Source organism: Neophocaena asiaeorientalis, unplaced genomic scaffold, assembly GCF_003031525.2.
Source record: "Neophocaena asiaeorientalis asiaeorientalis breed wild unplaced genomic scaffold, Neophocaena_asiaeorientalis_V1.1 scaffold591, whole genome shotgun sequence".
Classification (NCBI taxonomy): Eukaryota; Metazoa; Chordata; class Mammalia; order Artiodactyla; family Phocoenidae; genus Neophocaena; species Neophocaena asiaeorientalis.
The window spans coordinates 1,780,979-1,797,498 of record NW_020173494.1 but is presented as its reverse complement, the minus strand read 5'-3'; the positions used below and the strand labels follow the sequence as shown (position 1 = coordinate 1,797,498).

The following is a 16,520-nucleotide window of genomic DNA, read 5'->3' as shown; positions in this document are numbered from 1 at the left end:
TGGGTCTTCGTTGCTGTGCGCGGGCTTTCTCTAGTTGCGGTGAGCAGGGGCTACTCTTCGTTGCGGTGCGCGGGCTTCTTATTGCGGTGGCTTCTCTTGTTGCGGAGCACGGGCTCTAGGCGCGCCAGCTTCAGTAGCTGTGGCTCGCGGGCTCTAGAGCGCAGGCTCAGTAGTTGTGGCGCACGGGTTAGTTGCTCCATGGCATGTGGGATCTTCCCGGACCAGGGCTACGAACCCGTGTCCCCTGCATTGGCAGGCGGATTCTTAACCACTGCGCCACCAGGGAAGTCCTCTCTCTTCCACTTTTAAGAACCCTCGTGATTACATTAGGCCTACCCGGATAATCAAGATAATCTCCCTATTTTAAGGTTAGCTGATTAGCAACTTTAATACCATCCCATGACCTTAATTCCCCTTGGCCGTGTAACCTAACATATTTACAGGTTCTGGCGATTAGGACATGGACATCCTTGAGAGGCAATTATTTTGCCTACCACAGACTCTCAAATCATATTATCACAAGCTTGCCCATGGCAGATTTTTAAATCAATGCCTAAATTTTAAGATTCTTTTTCTAGTTCTTAAATCAAAGGCTGTATTATTATAATAAAGTAAAACTGATGGAATGCTCCATTGTTTCAACTTGGTCACTTTCTTCTTCTGCGGATCAACACTCCGTATAATGTTCGTGATTCAGTGGGGGCATCTCACCCTGGCACACCTACCTGTACTGAGTAACATTTACTTTTTAAAAACATCCTATGTGTCTTTGTTTTTTTCACTTTATTGCTCATTAAAGTACTAATATCCTTCAGATCCTCCATCCTAGATACAGTGATCATTTGTTTCACTACTTTGTATCCATCTTACATGTTCGGCCAGAAGAAGTTTGCCATCATCTTGTATAAATATTGTCCTGCACGTATGGAAAGCATCGTTATGCTTGACTGAATATTAGACACGTATTTTTTAAAGAACATCACCCCAGTGTTCTAAATTGACCTTTATCTGTAATTGCTTAATACCAACAATGGTTGGCTATTAATTCAGCCAACTTTCAGTTCTAGTAATTGCATGTGGGTTGTATACCATTGATGTTTTATGTGTTTTAGATTGAGAACCTAAGTGTTCTCTTTTATCAGGACCAAGCATGGTCCGTCCTGCATGAGACAGTGGCTTGGTGTCCGACCCAGTGTCAGGCACGTGGCAGATACTCACTAAATGACTGGTTATACTCGATACAGCAATTTGTGGCCTGCTCTCTTCCTCCCCATTCTATCCATGCCTCTGCCTACCAGCACCTCACCAGACTCCTCGCTGGTCTCTCACTGTCCCCTCCCTTGCTTTTCATGCCTGTGTCTTTGGGTTCATCTTAACGTACCTAAAGGGCACCTCCTCTTCTGTGATGAACTACAGATTCTGGACAGGGAGGTGACAGCACGATGCTGAGGCAGGAGCCTGGGCTGGGAAGCCGGAGATAGCTGCAGACCTGCTGACCCCGCTCTGACAGCCTCTGTGCTTTGCCTGCCATCAAAATCCTCTCTTATTTACCGCTAGCCAGAATGCCTGATTATTTTCCCCAGGTGATTTGCAGTGTAATAGCTGGAAAAACCAAGGGTTTAAAATGGTCACAGTGGAATTTCAGGCATCAGCTGGCAGGGGCACAGGGCTGTTCTTGAAAGCCGAGTTCGTGACAGGCAGTAAGAGAAAAACCCGCTGACGTGCCCTTGCCCTTCCATCTGGCTGCCTGGGGGTTCTCGCTCCTAAATTATAGGCCACACGCAGTTTGATTTCGTTTCATTCTAAATTGTCCAGCCTGCAACCTGGGAGGAAATCAATTCTGCTGTGCAAATATGCCAGCGCCTGCTAACTTTGGGCCGCTTACAAATGAGGCCCAGCTACGGAGTATTAAGGCCGTGACCACAGTTTGCCTTTGGGGGTCAAACTAGGCACGAACGCAAAATTGTTTTCAAGTGTTTTGCTGTTCAGATTTTATGTAGCGTGCATCCTGTAAGGATCTATTCTATGCAAAGTGCTTTGCTAAGGCTGGAGCCGGACAATGGAGAGAACGTGTCTCCCTTCCTGTGCTTGGAGGGGCTCAGAGGCAGAATCACTTTTCTGAGACAGAGGGGCTCCCTTTCTTTTATCCATCCTTTATGCATCTTCCTTTTTTTTTTTTTTTTGGAGGGGCTGCTTAAAATCCTACCCCCATGTCTGGCGTCAGGATAGCCGGTCAGAGGGAAGCAGGTTCTTTTAATCTGCGCCCAACCCTGGCCTTGGTGGTAAGGCATTCTCCCCAGGTCTGGGGCTAGATTCTTCACTGTGGTCAAGTTGTCTAGTTTGTGGACTTCCCAGCTCCTCTGTTCCCCTCTGGCTTTTGACTCTATCAGCATCCTCTCTTGCCTCCCAGAATGCAGGGTCCAAAGAGAGAAGGACAGTAGTCATATCCTGAGTCACCGTGGACAAAATGTGGGAGACTCCTCCCTGCTCTGGGTCCCGTCCATCCACCGTCCAGCTGTGGCTGTCACTGCATCTGAGCTGTCCTGCAGCCCCGCCCTGCTTCCTCCCTGTGTGTCACCCTCACATGCCCAGGGCTCCATAGGCCCCTTGTCGTAAGATCTCCTGCTATACGGGATCTGCTGAACTTATTCACATGAAGCAGTGAATAATTAATAACAATTGCTCCTTTCTGGAGTCCTTGCATTTTAACAAGAGGCCAATGCTTTAATAAAAAAAAAAAAAAAAAGGGGCCTCCCCGGGGGGGGCAGGGGTTGAGACCCCCCCCGCCAGTGCAGGGGCCGCAGGTTCGAGCCCTGGTCCGGGAAGATCCCATATACTGCGGAGCAGCTAAGCCCGTGCGCCACAACTACTGAGCCTGCGCTCTGGAGCCTGCGCGCCACAACTACTGAGCCTGCGCTCTGGAGCCTGCGCGCCACAACTACTGAGCCTGCGCTCTAGAGCCTGCGCGCCACAACTACTGAAGCCCACTTGCCTCAACTACTGAGTCCGCGCGCCTAGAGCCCATGCTCCGCAATGAGAAGCCACCACAATAAGAAGCCTGCGCACTGCAACGAAGAGTAGCCCCCGCTCACCAAAACTAGAGAAAGCCCGTGCGCAGCAGCAAAGACCCAACACAGACAAAAATAAAATAAATAAATTTATTTTAAAAAATTTTTTTAAGGAAGAAAGCAATAAACATAACAGGTAGAATGATAGGCCTATAGTTTCTGCTGGAGGGCCTTACGCGTGCCTGCCAAGCACGCGCCATCGTCCTCGCTTGAATCAAAGGCTGAAGGCCATCAGCCCGTTTGCCGCCTTGTCAGCAACCCTGGTGGGTGGGCAGCTGCAAGCCGAGCTGCCCGCTGCCCATTAGAGAAGCTTGTCCACTGAAAACCGGGGATGTCAGCAGAAATGCACAGTGAATCAAAAACTGGAACAAATCGCTTTAATTAGCTAAAACCCAAACCTAATTCAAACAGTATTTCTTCACTGGACCGTGAGCCAACTTCATTCTCCCCCTGTCCCTAGTTGACTAGTTTCACCCAGAATTGAACCAAGATGGGAATGTGCTCACCGTCTGGTGAGCAAATGCCCCCCATTTCATAGGTGTGGACACTGAGCCCTGAGAGTTGTGGCCCAGCTCAAGGTCATAGGGCACCTAATGGGCCCAGATTTGACTCTTTACTCTGATATCCCCTTACTAATTTCTCCACTATTCCATGAGACCTGTTGACTCAGAACCTCAAGAGATAGTCCAAGTTATGCCATACATTGTGTATTCTTTTAAAAAAATTTTTTTAAATTTTTGGCTGCGTTTGGTCTTTGTTGCTGTGCACGGGCTTTCTCTAGTTGTGTTGAGCAGGGGCTACTCTTCCTTGCAGTGCACAGGCTTCTCATTGTGGTGGCTTGTCTTTGTTGCGGAGCCCAGGCTCTAGGCGTGCAGGCTTCAGTAGTTGTGGCTTGCGGGCTCAGTAGTCGTGGCTCACGGGCTCTAGAGCGCAGGCTCAGTAGTTGTGGCGCACAGGTTTATTTGCTCCGTGGCATGGGGGATCTTCCCAGACCAGGGCTTGAACCCGTGTCCCCTGCATTGGCAGGCAGATTCTTAACCACTGTGCCACCAGGGAAGTCCCTACATTGTCTATTCTTGTGGTTTTTGTTTTGTTTTAGATTATTTATTATTTTTTAAACCATTTTTAAAAATTGAAGTATAGTTAATTTACAATGTTGTGTTAGTTTCAGGCGTACAGCAAAGTGATTCAGTTATTATCATATATATTCTTTTTCGGATTCTTTTCCATTATAGGTCATTACAAATATTGTGTATTTTTGAATCAAGATCCTCTCTTAAATTAAGAAGTTGGTAACCCAAATGGGAAATGGGTGGTTAGGTAGGAATTCTCCCAGCCTTCCATTCCTCCCACAGCCCTAGAAAATCAGAGGGAAACCTTTAAAATTGATTGTGATTCAATTTACATTACGATTACTAATATTGTCATTGTCATTATTTGCCTCAGTTAATCTACTCATTTTTACTTACCTCTCAAAGTTATAACAACATTCGGCTAAGTCAGTGGTTCTTAACTGGGGGAGATTTTGCCCCCAGGGACATTGGCAATTTCGGGAGACATTTTTGGTTGTCACATTACTGCTAAACAATGCCTAGGACAGCTCCACCCCCAGCACAAAGAATTGTCTGGCCCCAAATGTCAACAGGGTCGAGATTGAGAAACCCTGATCTGATCAACACAAAAGAGGGAGAAAATCTCCTGCAAATCCTGCTAGTTCAACAAATAAAACTCTTTCCTTTTCTGTGTTTCTCCCAGTCTCCACCCCACTATGTGTACTTAAAATTTCTATAGCTCTATCATCATGGCAGGAATACAGCTGACATCCCACTTTTTTTCACGTAATATCGCATCCTGAGCTTTTGTCCCTCATGCCTCATTGTCTCCATAATTTTTAATGGATGTGATGCAGTCCTCCAAGCAGGTTGACATCCCCTTTTTTACCTGACCCGTCCAAGTTCTCATCCGGGATGGTTACTGAGAGCCTTGCCAGGCGGGCTGCGTGGGGTGGGGAGCTTGCGTGGGCCCTGCTGTGACCAGCCTTCTCCTCCACCTGCAGTGCAGGCTGATGCCATCATAGTTTTCATCGTCAACAGGCCTTTATGAAGTACCTTGGTGAATATATCCTGGCCCCGGCGGGGAGGGATCTTCTGCAGAGGTCATCCCACCAGCCCCTGACATCCAAGGCTTGTTGGCTCGAACAGGCAGCATATATGTCAACCAACCACGACGGCATCCGAAGACTGGGCTGTAGGCCCCAGGCACAGGGTGCCAAAGCAGATTCTTAGGCAATATTCATGACAGGAGTAAGTGCATCTGGAATGCAAAGACAGGCTGGATTCCCAAAGGGAGTCAGGGCCTTGAATCCTCTCCTCCCCCTGACTGCAGGCTTCTGGAAGGACATGGGAGTTTAGAAGCGATGGGAGGGAGGCAGGAGCAGCTTGACAGGTGAAGGACTCGGGGTCAAGTGTTCCAGGCTCCAGTGTACAAGTGCACAGCCTGGGAGAAAACTAGAGACTACCGGAGATGTTCCTCCTGAGACCTTCCCGCCACCCTTCTCGTCTCACCTCGGCGCCCCTTTCTCTTCCCCCTGCAGGTGTTCCATGAGCAGGGCATCCTCTTCGGCTACCGACATCCACAGAGTTCCGCCACGGCCTGTCTCCTCAGCCTTTTCCAAATGACCAATGAGACCCTCAACATCTGGACGCACTTGCTGCCCTTCTGGTACCTCCCAGCCCCCTTGGCCAGCTGCTCACTCAGAGCCTGGGGACTGGGGCTTCTTTAAACACAGCTGGGGTGGAGAGAGCTGAGATTCCGTGATGGCATTTGGGGGACTCCCCCGTAGTGCTGGGAGGCGTGGCGGTCTGCTGCTGGGGTGAGCTCTAGGACCCAGATTGTGGTAGGATTGGAGGGGCTCCTGGAAGCTCCCCGGTCTTTCCCTGCTCCCCTGCTTCGGGGCCTGATTTGAGAGGATTGTCTTATTCGGTCTTGGAGGCTTTCTGGGTCTTTTGGAAGCCCTGGCTAAAATTCCCTAGCTTCAGCAAGTCACTTAACCTCTCTGGGCTTCGCATTTTCCCACATGCCAAGCAGCTCAGTCTGCGCCTTTCCTGGGGTTGCCCTGAGGATTAGGGGATGAGGCATTGGAAAAGGCATCGGGCACAGAGCTGTGGGTGCCTGGGACCACAGCAGCCGTGAGGCATGTGGTCAGGCAGCACTGAAATGGAGCCAGCCAAGAGAACGCTCCGGTACGTGCACACACACAAATGGGAGCTGCCAGGAAGGTGAGGAGGGACCTGGCTGAGAAAGGTGGGGACCGAAGACCAGTTTCACATACCTGGTGCCTGTGCATAGCGAGTGAAGGGTGGAGATGGGGTCATAGTATACGAGAGCTGGAAGGACCATGGGAGTCATGCGGGCCACCAGCCGACTCAGACCACCACTGGCTGACACAGATGCGGCCCAGAGACAGGAGTGACTTGCTTACATCCCCTGGCAAGTTCTGGCACGGGTTGGTCTCTGGACTCCCCCTCCCAATCATATTGAGAAGCCAAGAGAGTAGGAAGGACCCCAGGGTGTGCTGCAGGGAGAGAGGGGCCCGAGGACGGGGGCCTGCCTGGCCAGCAGTTAGAGACAGACCCAGGGCAAAAGGCAGGGGAAGTCTGCTTGGTGCCAGAAACGTCGCCAGTGGAGAAGAGGGAGAGCTCAGGCTTGGGGTGGGATAGGACCACCCGTAAAGAAGCCCTAGCGCCTGCAGACTGGTCCGGGTGGCAGCAAGATCTACTCACGGAGGCTGCTGGTTGTTTTAAATTTAAGTCAACTGGATGCACTTGCTGGCCTTCTGGTACCTCCCAGAAGGGTAAAAAGTCTAAATGATAATAAATTATAACATTGCAGAAGGGAGTAGAGTCGGCGTCTTCCCCCGGCCCCTCTTCGTCCTCTCTGGAGCCGCCGGGGTGACCTGCTGCTCGTGCATCCTCCCAGAACGCTTTTCTAGAGACTCGAGCATCTGTGACATGTGTGTACACCCAGCACCTGGTTCTTTCCTCCCTTGCTTTTCCCTCAGAGATCTCTTGTCTGACCCTCACAGAAGCCTCTCCGGCTTTTGAGCGGTGTCCCATTTTCTGGATGAACCACAGGTGACTTAGGCTATTTTGAAGTTTGTGCCAACCACACAGTGCCAGCCTGACCATCCCTGTTTGCGGGGCTTGAGTTGCTGTGCGCAGATCCCGTTGTAGCTGTTTTACAGCTGAGACGTGCTGTCAGGGGCCGCCCCACCGGGCATGACGCCCCTGTACTGCCAGGCCTTGAGAACGCAACACAGAGCAGCAAGGAGGGCTTGGGAGAGCCGGAGAAAGATGCCCCAGGGAAGCGGGACTTGGGAGTAATCTCGAGATGATAAAAGGGTACATTTTGAAAAATAGCAGATAGCTTAAGCTTGATTTCTGCTGGGACAGGAGGGAAGAGATCACAAATGTAGCCAGAGAAGTTAGCGATGCTCTTGGGGTTCCTGCGTGAAAAGCTTTTAGTCCCTTCCCTGGGAGAGTTTGTGGGCAAGGGGCCTGGCTCTCTAGTAGAGGTTTGTGGAAGTGGGCAGCTCTATAAGCAAGAACCCCACGCATGGGTTATAGGTTAGGCAGATCTGACACAGAACTGTGTAGCGTCTCCATGTAGAGAAGGGTCTGGAGGCCTAGGCTTAGCCGAGACTCAGCCGTGGGACCAGGCTCCTCAGAAAAGAGATGGTGAGATTAGTGGAGGAATAGCATGGAAGAGGGGGGAGAAAATCGTCCTGTTGTCTTCCAGACTTTCCAGACCCCACAGAGGAGATTGCTCCTCTTTGAGGTGCCCTCCTGCAAGGGGAACTTGGACCAACCACAGGGATGACGACAAGGCCAAATTTGGATCCCATGAGGAATGGTTGAATGCACCGAGGTTTTTTAATGTGAAGCTCAGAGAGGTGTGAGGGATTATGAAGACAGCCTTGAGATATTTGATGGGTTTGTTTTCTGTTGCGCTGATGGGGAGACCTAGGGCTGATCCAATGGAGAGAGATTCCAGGGAGACAGACGGAGTCTCAATGAAACTTTGCAACACTCAGAGCTGCCTCAAGAGATGGTGAGCTCCCCATCCCTGGAAGCATGCAAGCTGAAGCTGGAGAGTCACCTGGGCAAGATGCTGTAAAAGGGATCTGTCACCACACACGGGGGGGGGGGACTGGACCATTGCCCATCCTGCATATTTCCAACCAAAAAGGACCCCACTCACCCTTCCTTGCTCATGGCATGTCACCAAAGCGAGACCATGTAGGAGCCGGTCATCCCAGGGAAATGGAAGGCAGACGACGGTCGGCTTAGGACTATAAGAGGGGCCCCTGTCTCGGAGGTTGAGGGTGTCCCCCTGTGTTCCAGGTTCTTCATGTGGAGGTTTGTGAGCACCCTGCGTGTGACGGACGTCCTGAATGACAGCTACTCCTGGCCTCTGCTCGTGTACATGGGCGCCAGCTGTGTGTACCCCCTCGCATCCAGCTGTGCACACACCTTCAGCTCCATGTCCAGGAACGCCCGGCACATCTGTTACTTCCTGGACTACGGCGCCGTCAACCTCTTCAGCCTGGGTACGTCAGGTGCTGCTCTTGTCTCCTCTTCCCTGGGACTGAACCACCTGCATCTTCCCCTGGGAGCTGGGGTCACCATGAGGCTCTGGTGGGCTTCCGGAAGAGTCACCGCAATGCCAGTGCCCCTGCCCGGGTGCCTGATGAGTGTTTTATAAGAAACTTGTCCAAAGGCCTTCTGGCAAATATTTAACAACTGGCTCTCTGTGGACAAAAGTCCCGGTCCGTGGTGTTGGCAGGTTTGCTGTGGTGTAAATACTCCTGCCACGGTCGGCTTCAAGCCGACAACATCACTGAACACAGGGCTGGGGAGAGATGCATGGTAGGTCCCCATTACGTAGCAATTCCTCTGTACAGATACAGCGGGTGCATTGACTGAACAGTTGTTACTCTTGTTAATATGATGGATAGCATTGTAAGTTTATGTCATTCAATTTTTTTTTTATAAATTTTATGTATGTATGTATTGGCTGCGTCAGGTCTTCCTTGCTGTGTGCAGGCTTTCTCTACTTTGGGCGAGCGGGGGTTACTCTTCGTTGTGGTGCACAGGCTTCTCATTGCAGTGGCTTCTTTTGTAGTGGAGCACAGGCTCCAGGCGTGCGGGCTTCAGTAGTTGTGGCATGCGGGCTCAGTAGTTGTGGCCCGTGGGCTCTAGAGCGCAGGCTCAGTAGTTGTGGTGCACGGGCTTAGTTGCTCCGCGGCATGTGGGGTCTTCCCGGACCAGGGCTCAAACCCGTGTCCCCTGCATTGGCAGGCGGATTCTCAACCGCTGCGCCATCAGGGAAGCCGTGTCATTCAATTTTTAATGATGGCTGTGTTTAACAATTGGCTTGCGAGTTCTCTGACGCTAACGATCTCCTGTCGCAGGCCGGGGTGAGCCAACTCCACTCATCAGTGCTGGTCTCTGTTGTGCCCCGCAGAGAAGGGGGTGGTCACAGACCCCATCGGTCTGGAGGCTTGTAGGGGTTAGAGCTGCAGGGATAGAGTGAGGGGAGGTGGGGGGTTGACACCCTCTCCTCCTGTCTCCTCTCCTCTCCCCCAGTTGTGGGCATCCCAGCTCTAGCCGCTTCCTCCCACCTGGTCCTGCTCCAGGTGTGAAAGCAAAGTCACCGTCTTCCCTTTGCCCAAGAGGGTGTGTGAGGAACCTACCTCCAACCTGTTCTCCCGCCCCTCTCCCTCTCTCTTCACTAGTAACACACACGTGCATACATACACACCAACACACATACATAGACAAACACAGACACACATGCACACACACACACGAGTCTCTCATGCTCACCAGTCTTCAGTGCTCTGCTGCCCAGTCCCCACTGTTCACTAAAACTCTGGTTGCCGAGGCCCCAGCCTCCTCCTGGCTCACAGGATCCACGCAGGCCCCGTGGGCTCTCTCCAGCCTTTGATGCAGGGGCACCCCCGTGCTCCTCAAACCTCCCCCGCTTCCTCTGGCCCCTGTTACATCACTCCCTCCTAGTTTTCCTCCCACCCATTCACATGCTAATCCTGCTTGGCCAGTTCCCCTTCCTCCATCCCCCCACGGGTACGCAAGCTGGGAGTCCATTCTGGGGCCTCTGCTCTTCCGTGGTCAGGCTCCCTGGGAGATCTCTGCGCCCACACCAACCCCCAACACCTCTGGGGGACACTCCCAAACCCCATCTCTAGTAAACTGCTCACCCAAGCTCCACACCACATCCAGCCCTGGGACCGAGACTGTCTACATCCTCCCTGCCCCCGCCCTTGCATCTACTCCCCTTCGAGTCAGAAATCTATGAATAATCAAGTTCCCCCTGCCTCTCGCTCGCCACCCATCCCACTTCACCATCCTGTCTAATCGGTTGGCAAACTCAGTTGAGTTTCTCCTACATACTTTTCAAATCGGCCGTGCCCCCATTGGCTTGACTCAGTCCCTCACACCTCTCCCCTGGGCTTCACCCAGCTGCCCTGCGGGGTTTCCTCCAGGCCTTCTGACCATGGCACCCCTCCCACTTAAACTTTTCCAAGTTCCCGGTTACCTGGGATGAAGTCCAAACTCCTTAACCCGGCAGCTTCCATCACCCTCGATCGCCTGCCCCAGACTCATTTATGATAAGGGCAAGCGTTTCAGAGGCATCACGGCAGGCTCCATGCCGAGCACCCGACCCACCTCCCACATCACGAAGGGGTGGCATAACGCGGGGCTTAGCGGCCTAACCCCACCCCCCCCAATACTTATATGCTCTTAGGCAAGATACAGTTGGCATAGTATGTTCCTCATGGGAGTGTTATAAAGATTAAATGCATTTTGTAAATGAAGCGTGTCGGACAGTGCCTGACACTTAGTAAGCAACAGAAGGTAGCGATTACCACGATTACCTAGTTAACCCTGACAGCAGGCCCCTGAGGTGGGGACCATCATTATACCCACGCTACAGGTGAGAACACTAAAGGTAAGTTACCCGGGTCACGCAGCTTGTAAATGGCAGAGCCAGGGCCTGGGAGCCTCAGGGCCCCTGCCTGTGGCTTCCTCCAAGTCCCTGGGCCTGGATCCACCTCCGTGGAGCTCTGTCTGATTCCTTCATTTCTGCTCCGCACTGGGAACAACTCCCTGAGGACAGCCATGCGTCTTTCACATCTGGTTTTCCAGTCCGTAGCCCAGAGCCTGACATGGGGGTGTTCAGTAAACCTGGAAGGAAGGTCTAGTCAGTCGAGAGAGCCTGTGGGATCCACCTGGGACTCCCTTGTCTGCAGCCATCTCTCCTCCTCCCTGACCCCATGGAAACCCTCAATCCCTGGAGGGTGGCGTTTGCTCAGCTTCCTCCCCGATGTGCAGCTGTTCCCCTCCCTCTTGGACCTCCCGCGCACTTTCACTAGGCTTTGACCATCTTAATCCCCTGCTCAAAAACCTTCAGTGGGCCCCCTATTGCCTGAAAGGGGACGTTCACTTTCCTCAGTCTGGCATCCCAAGGTGTCTCCTGGTCCTGCTCCCTGGAAAGCCGTCCCTGCCCTCAGGCACCCGTAAGAATCCCCCATCTTCCAAGGATGCTTCCAAGGTCAGCCGCTTGACTGCATGTGTGCCCATCCTGAACGTCCACCTCACCCTGGAACCCGCCTGGAGGCACTCACCAGTTTCCCTTTCCACTGCGCTTTTTGGCAGGGACTGAGTCTCCTTCGCTCTTATATCACCCATGGAGCTTGGCCCCAGCCAATAGACCCAGAGCAGATGCATCCTGGTCCACATGGGAGCTTCCCCATGGTATCAGGCTGAGGCAGGAATCTGTCCCCCTGGAGGCAGTTCCAGCTGAAATCTCACAGGTAGCCTGCAGGAGTGGGGAGCGTTGTACCAGGGGTAGTGATTCTTGGCCCTTTCTGCCTGTATGACCCTGGGCACATCCCTGGGCTTCACTAGATTTCACCAGTCACATGGGATCAAAGGCAGAGGTTGAACTTGCATGGCCTGAGTTCAGCCTTGAACTAGCATTCCAGGGTTCTTTGTTTTTGGATAACAGGTGTCCTTAGGCCTGATCTTAGGCTCTGGGCTGACAGGCCTGCAGCTGCCTCTCTCAAAAGGGACCTCAGCAGGTGAGGGTGTCTGGGGAGGCCATCTGGTCCAGGCTCCTGGACACATCTGTCCCCTTTGAAAAGGACAGTGATCTCCCCTGTTCTTTCAAACAAAAGCTGCAGCAGACAGGTCTCTAAAAGGTCCTTCAGTAACCCTTCTCTCACAGACTCCAAAACCTAAAACGAAACAAAATGCTGAGATGCTAGCATCTCACGCCCAGCCTCTCAGCTGGCCAGTCCCCCAGCCCGCTGATATGACACACCTCGCCTCAGCAAGGGCCCTCCCTCATCCCAGCCCCCTCTCCCCTGCAGCCTTGATCGTTCCACAGGGGACACCCATATCATCAGGCAGGTGAGATGTACACACTCAGAGCAAAGCTGAGCACACTGGGGTGTCATCGTGGACCATAGTTAACAGCAGGGACCGTTGCTGAACTGCCTGCGTTTGAAGCTTGGCTTTGCTGCTTTCTAGCTGTGCGCCCCTGGGAGGCTTACTAAACCTCTCTGTGCCTCCATTTCCTCATCTGTAAAATGAGGCTAAGTGCAGGATTGATGTCAGAGGGTGGTTGTAAAGTTTATGTGAGTTAATGCATGTCAAGCCCTTGGAGCAGTGCTGGGCTCACAGAACATTCTCGTGCTGGGGGGGGGGTGATGCGTGATGGCATAAGCAAGGGGGGAGCGGCAGGACTGCTCATGGTCTGTGGGGATGATGGGGGGCTCAGCCAGATGTGTGGGGGGGTGTTGGTCTTCCCAAGGAGTCCGGACAGTGCTGAGTCCTGGCTTATTGCCCAAGGCTGGTTTTTCTTCCCAGGCTCGGCCATCGCCTACTCTGCCTATGTGTTCCCGGACGCGCTGGTGAACACCGTCTTCCACGATTACTACGTGGCACTGGCTGTGCTGAACACCATCATTAGCACCGGCCTCTCCTGCTATTCCAGGTACCCGGCTGCTCTGTCTCAGGTGGGATGGGGTTGGGGGCGGCACAGAGCACACAGCTCCCTGGACTGTTGGAGGGGACAGTGGAAAAGATGCTCGGGAACCTGGGACTCAGTTCCAGATGGACTTCCAGTGGCCGGGCAGGACCAGCTTCACAGGCACACGCCCGTGCAGGCGCTCAGGGCCCTGTGAGCAACAAGGCTCCACCCTTGGTTTAATTCCCTGCTGTTGTTGTTTCGAAACACTTAATGAGTTTTGAACAAGGGGGTCTCCCTACTTTCCTTCTGCCCTGGGCTCTACAAGTTATGTAGCTTGTCCTGTTGCTGAACAAGTCACTTACCCTCCTTGAACCTCAGTTTGCTCATCTATAAAATGGGGTCAAGGGAGTTCCCCGGCGGTCCAGTGGTTAGGACTTGGTGTTTTCACTGCTGTGGCCCAGGGTCAATCCCTGGTTGGGGAACTAAGATCCTGCAAGCTGCGTGGCGTGGCCAAAAAAAAAAAAAAAAAAAGTGGGGTCAACACAGCTACCTTGTGAGACGGATGTAAGGATTATGGGTAATGTATCCAGAACACCTAACACAAGCCTGGCCCATAGGAGGTGCCCCATACGTTGGCCATCTGCTAATAGGGACAGAGGGGGCTGGCTTCTTGATAGAGGCACACCTCGGAGATACTGCAGGTTCGGTTCCAGACAACCGCAATAAAGCCAACATCACAATAAGGCAAGTCACACGAACTTTTTGGTTTCGCAGCGCATATAAAAGTTATATTTACACTATAGCCTATTACGTGTACAATAGCATTATGTCTAAAGAAACAATGTGCACACCTTTATTAAAAAATACCTTATCGGGCTTCCCTGGTGGCGCAGTGGTTGAGAGTCCGCCTGCCGATGCAGGGGACACGGGTTCGTGCCCCGGTCCGGGAAGATCCCACGTGCCGCAGAGCGGCTGGGCCCGTGAGCCATGGCCGCTGAGCCTGCGCGTCCGGAGCCTGTGCTCCTCAACGGGAGAGGCCACAGCAGTGAGAGGCCCGTGTACCGCAAAAAAAACAAAAAAATAAAAAACTTTATTGCTAACAATGCTATCATCTGACAACACGGTGTTGCCACAAACCTTCAATTTGCAAAAACCACAATAAAGCAAAGTGCAGTAAAACAAGATATCCCTGTCTGTGTGGTGGGTGATGGATGATATTCAAATGTCCAACACATCCCCAGGGGAAGACCGGTGGCCATGAGTCATGCCCAGCTCACTGGCTCTTATTCCTTCTATTTTTTTCCTTCCACTCAAGGAAGCTCATTGGAGTATGAGTACAAGAGGCATTTTTTAGGATAACTACTCTAGTTTATTCAGCTCTTGGTATAAAACTGAACTACCCGAAATTACTTGGGAAACCTCTGGAATGGTGGTGTTGGGGTAACATCCCTGTGTAGATGGTGCTGGGTGCCGGGGGCCTTTCATGGTGGGTTAGGAAGAGCACGAAGGAAGGGTGGCGGTCACCCCTGGCCATCTGTCCCCCTACCCGCGACTCCACTGAGCCAGTCTGAGTCTTCCGGAATAGACTGCTGCTGGCCTCATAGAATTCGTATTCCTGGCAGCCGCCACCTCTTCCCTCCCCAGGAGAAAACAGGGAGGGAGAGGTATGCTTCTGCAACTTCCCCGCAATGATTTTGGCTCCAGCTTTCTCTGGGTGACACTTTGGTTTTGTGGGATCCAGAGGTAGGCAAGTTCCCCAAACCTGACAGGTTGGTTTTCTTTAAAAACCAAAGGATAGAGCCTTAAACAGCATCGGGGATGCCTGTCCCAACTTGCCTTCCACTTACCTGTCCTGAGGCAGGTGGTGGGAAGCACAGAGCCGCTTGCCATGGGGGTGAGTCTCATTTCCAGGCTCAGTCTCAAGACTGGGCTTTGTGTTCCTTCGTCCCTGGGGTGGGAGTGGGGGGTAAACTCCCCCTTCCCTCTTCCTGGAAATCAGAGCGCCCCTCCAGCTGTGAGGAGATAGGGTCTGCCCAGAGGGTAGAAAACTGAATCAGACATCATGGGGTGTTATTATTTCCTTCTCCCCCAATTCCTCAAGGGCTCTGGCGATTAAAAGCTCTTTCTGAAGCGCAACCTCTGTGCCAGGCCAGAGCTGTGAGGGCTGCCACGGGTGGGGGAGAGGAGGAGATCGGGTCCCTGCCTCGGGTGAGACAAGGTGTAACATACATAGAAAAGTAACACTGATGCTAAAACAGCCCAAGAGAGATGAAGCGTGGCCTGGAGGCACAGTGTCTGGATGTGAGGGCTCACCGACAGGCCTGGGCCAAAGACACACCTGGATCAGGTCCTTGGACGAGCCACTGTCCTGCCTGCTTAGCTTCTGCGGGGCTGTGTGGCTCTGCTGTTGCGAACTTAGGATCAGAGGGAGGCGAGCACTGTGGACGGGTGGGGCAGGTGGGCTTCATGGGTGGAAGAAACAGTCCCGCCATTCATGATCCGGGACTGCTTTCCCATGAACTCCCAATGCCAATTCTTGGAACTTTTTTTTTTTTAAATCTTCCTGAATCACCTATAAGCCATGAGGGTATATTGTTTTCTTCTAGCCCGGAGTCCTCCCTGATTGTTCGGGTACAATGAATGGGTCTTTTTTGGTTTCTTTTTAATTTATTAATTTTGGCTGCGTTGGATCTTCGTTGCTGCGCACGGGCTTTCTCTAGTTGTGGCGAGCGGGGGCTACTCTTTGTTGCAGTGCGTGGGCTTCTCATTGCGGTGGCTTCTCTTGTTGCAGAGCTCGGGCTCTAGGTGTGCGGGCTCCCATGTCCCCTGCATTGGCAGGCGGATTCTTAACCACTGTGCCACCAGGGAAGTCCCTGAATGGGTCTTTTGGATGTGACATGCCTGGCACCTTTAGACAAACTTGTTTGGCAGGGCAGCTTGGCCAGGAATCTCTTGAATGTCCATTTGGGGCTTCTCCCTTGTCAATGAAATAGATTATTTCTGTTTATGGGGCACATCTGTGGCTGTTACATTCATCCATCTATCCATCCATCTACCTACCCACCCATTCATCCATCCACCCGTTCATCATCCATCCACCTATTCATCCATCCATCCATGCTTCCATCCAGCTACCCACCCACCCATCCATCCATCTACCCAGCCATCTATTCATCCACCCATCCACTTATTCAGTTTATCCACCCATCCACCCACACATCCATCCATCCATCTATCCACCCACCCATTCATGCATTGATCTACCCACCCAACCACCCATCCTTCCATCAATGCATCCAACCAACCACTCAACATTCCTTAAATGCCTGCCATGCTCCAAGTGTCATGTTGAGACCTGGGAAGACAGGGATGAGTGAGGCTCAGTCCTCGTCCTCA

At 52.3% G+C, this 16,520-nt stretch overlaps 1 protein-coding gene across 6 annotated transcripts in view; it reads left to right on the top strand.

Moving 5' to 3' along the window:
• PAQR5 (progestin and adipoQ receptor family member 5) overlaps positions 1-16,520 on the top strand; it is an 87,033-nt gene that overhangs the window by 55,202 nt on the left and 15,311 nt on the right. For all 6 annotated transcript variants that reach the window (XM_024747529.1, XM_024747523.1, XM_024747526.1 and 3 more), the window contains 3 exons: positions 5,662-5,789; positions 8,471-8,676; positions 13,022-13,148. In XM_024747529.1, coding sequence (XP_024603297.1) covers positions 5,662-5,789; positions 8,471-8,676; positions 13,022-13,148 — 461 coding nt within the window. The remainder of the gene's footprint in view (positions 1-5,661; positions 5,790-8,470; positions 8,677-13,021; positions 13,149-16,520) is intronic.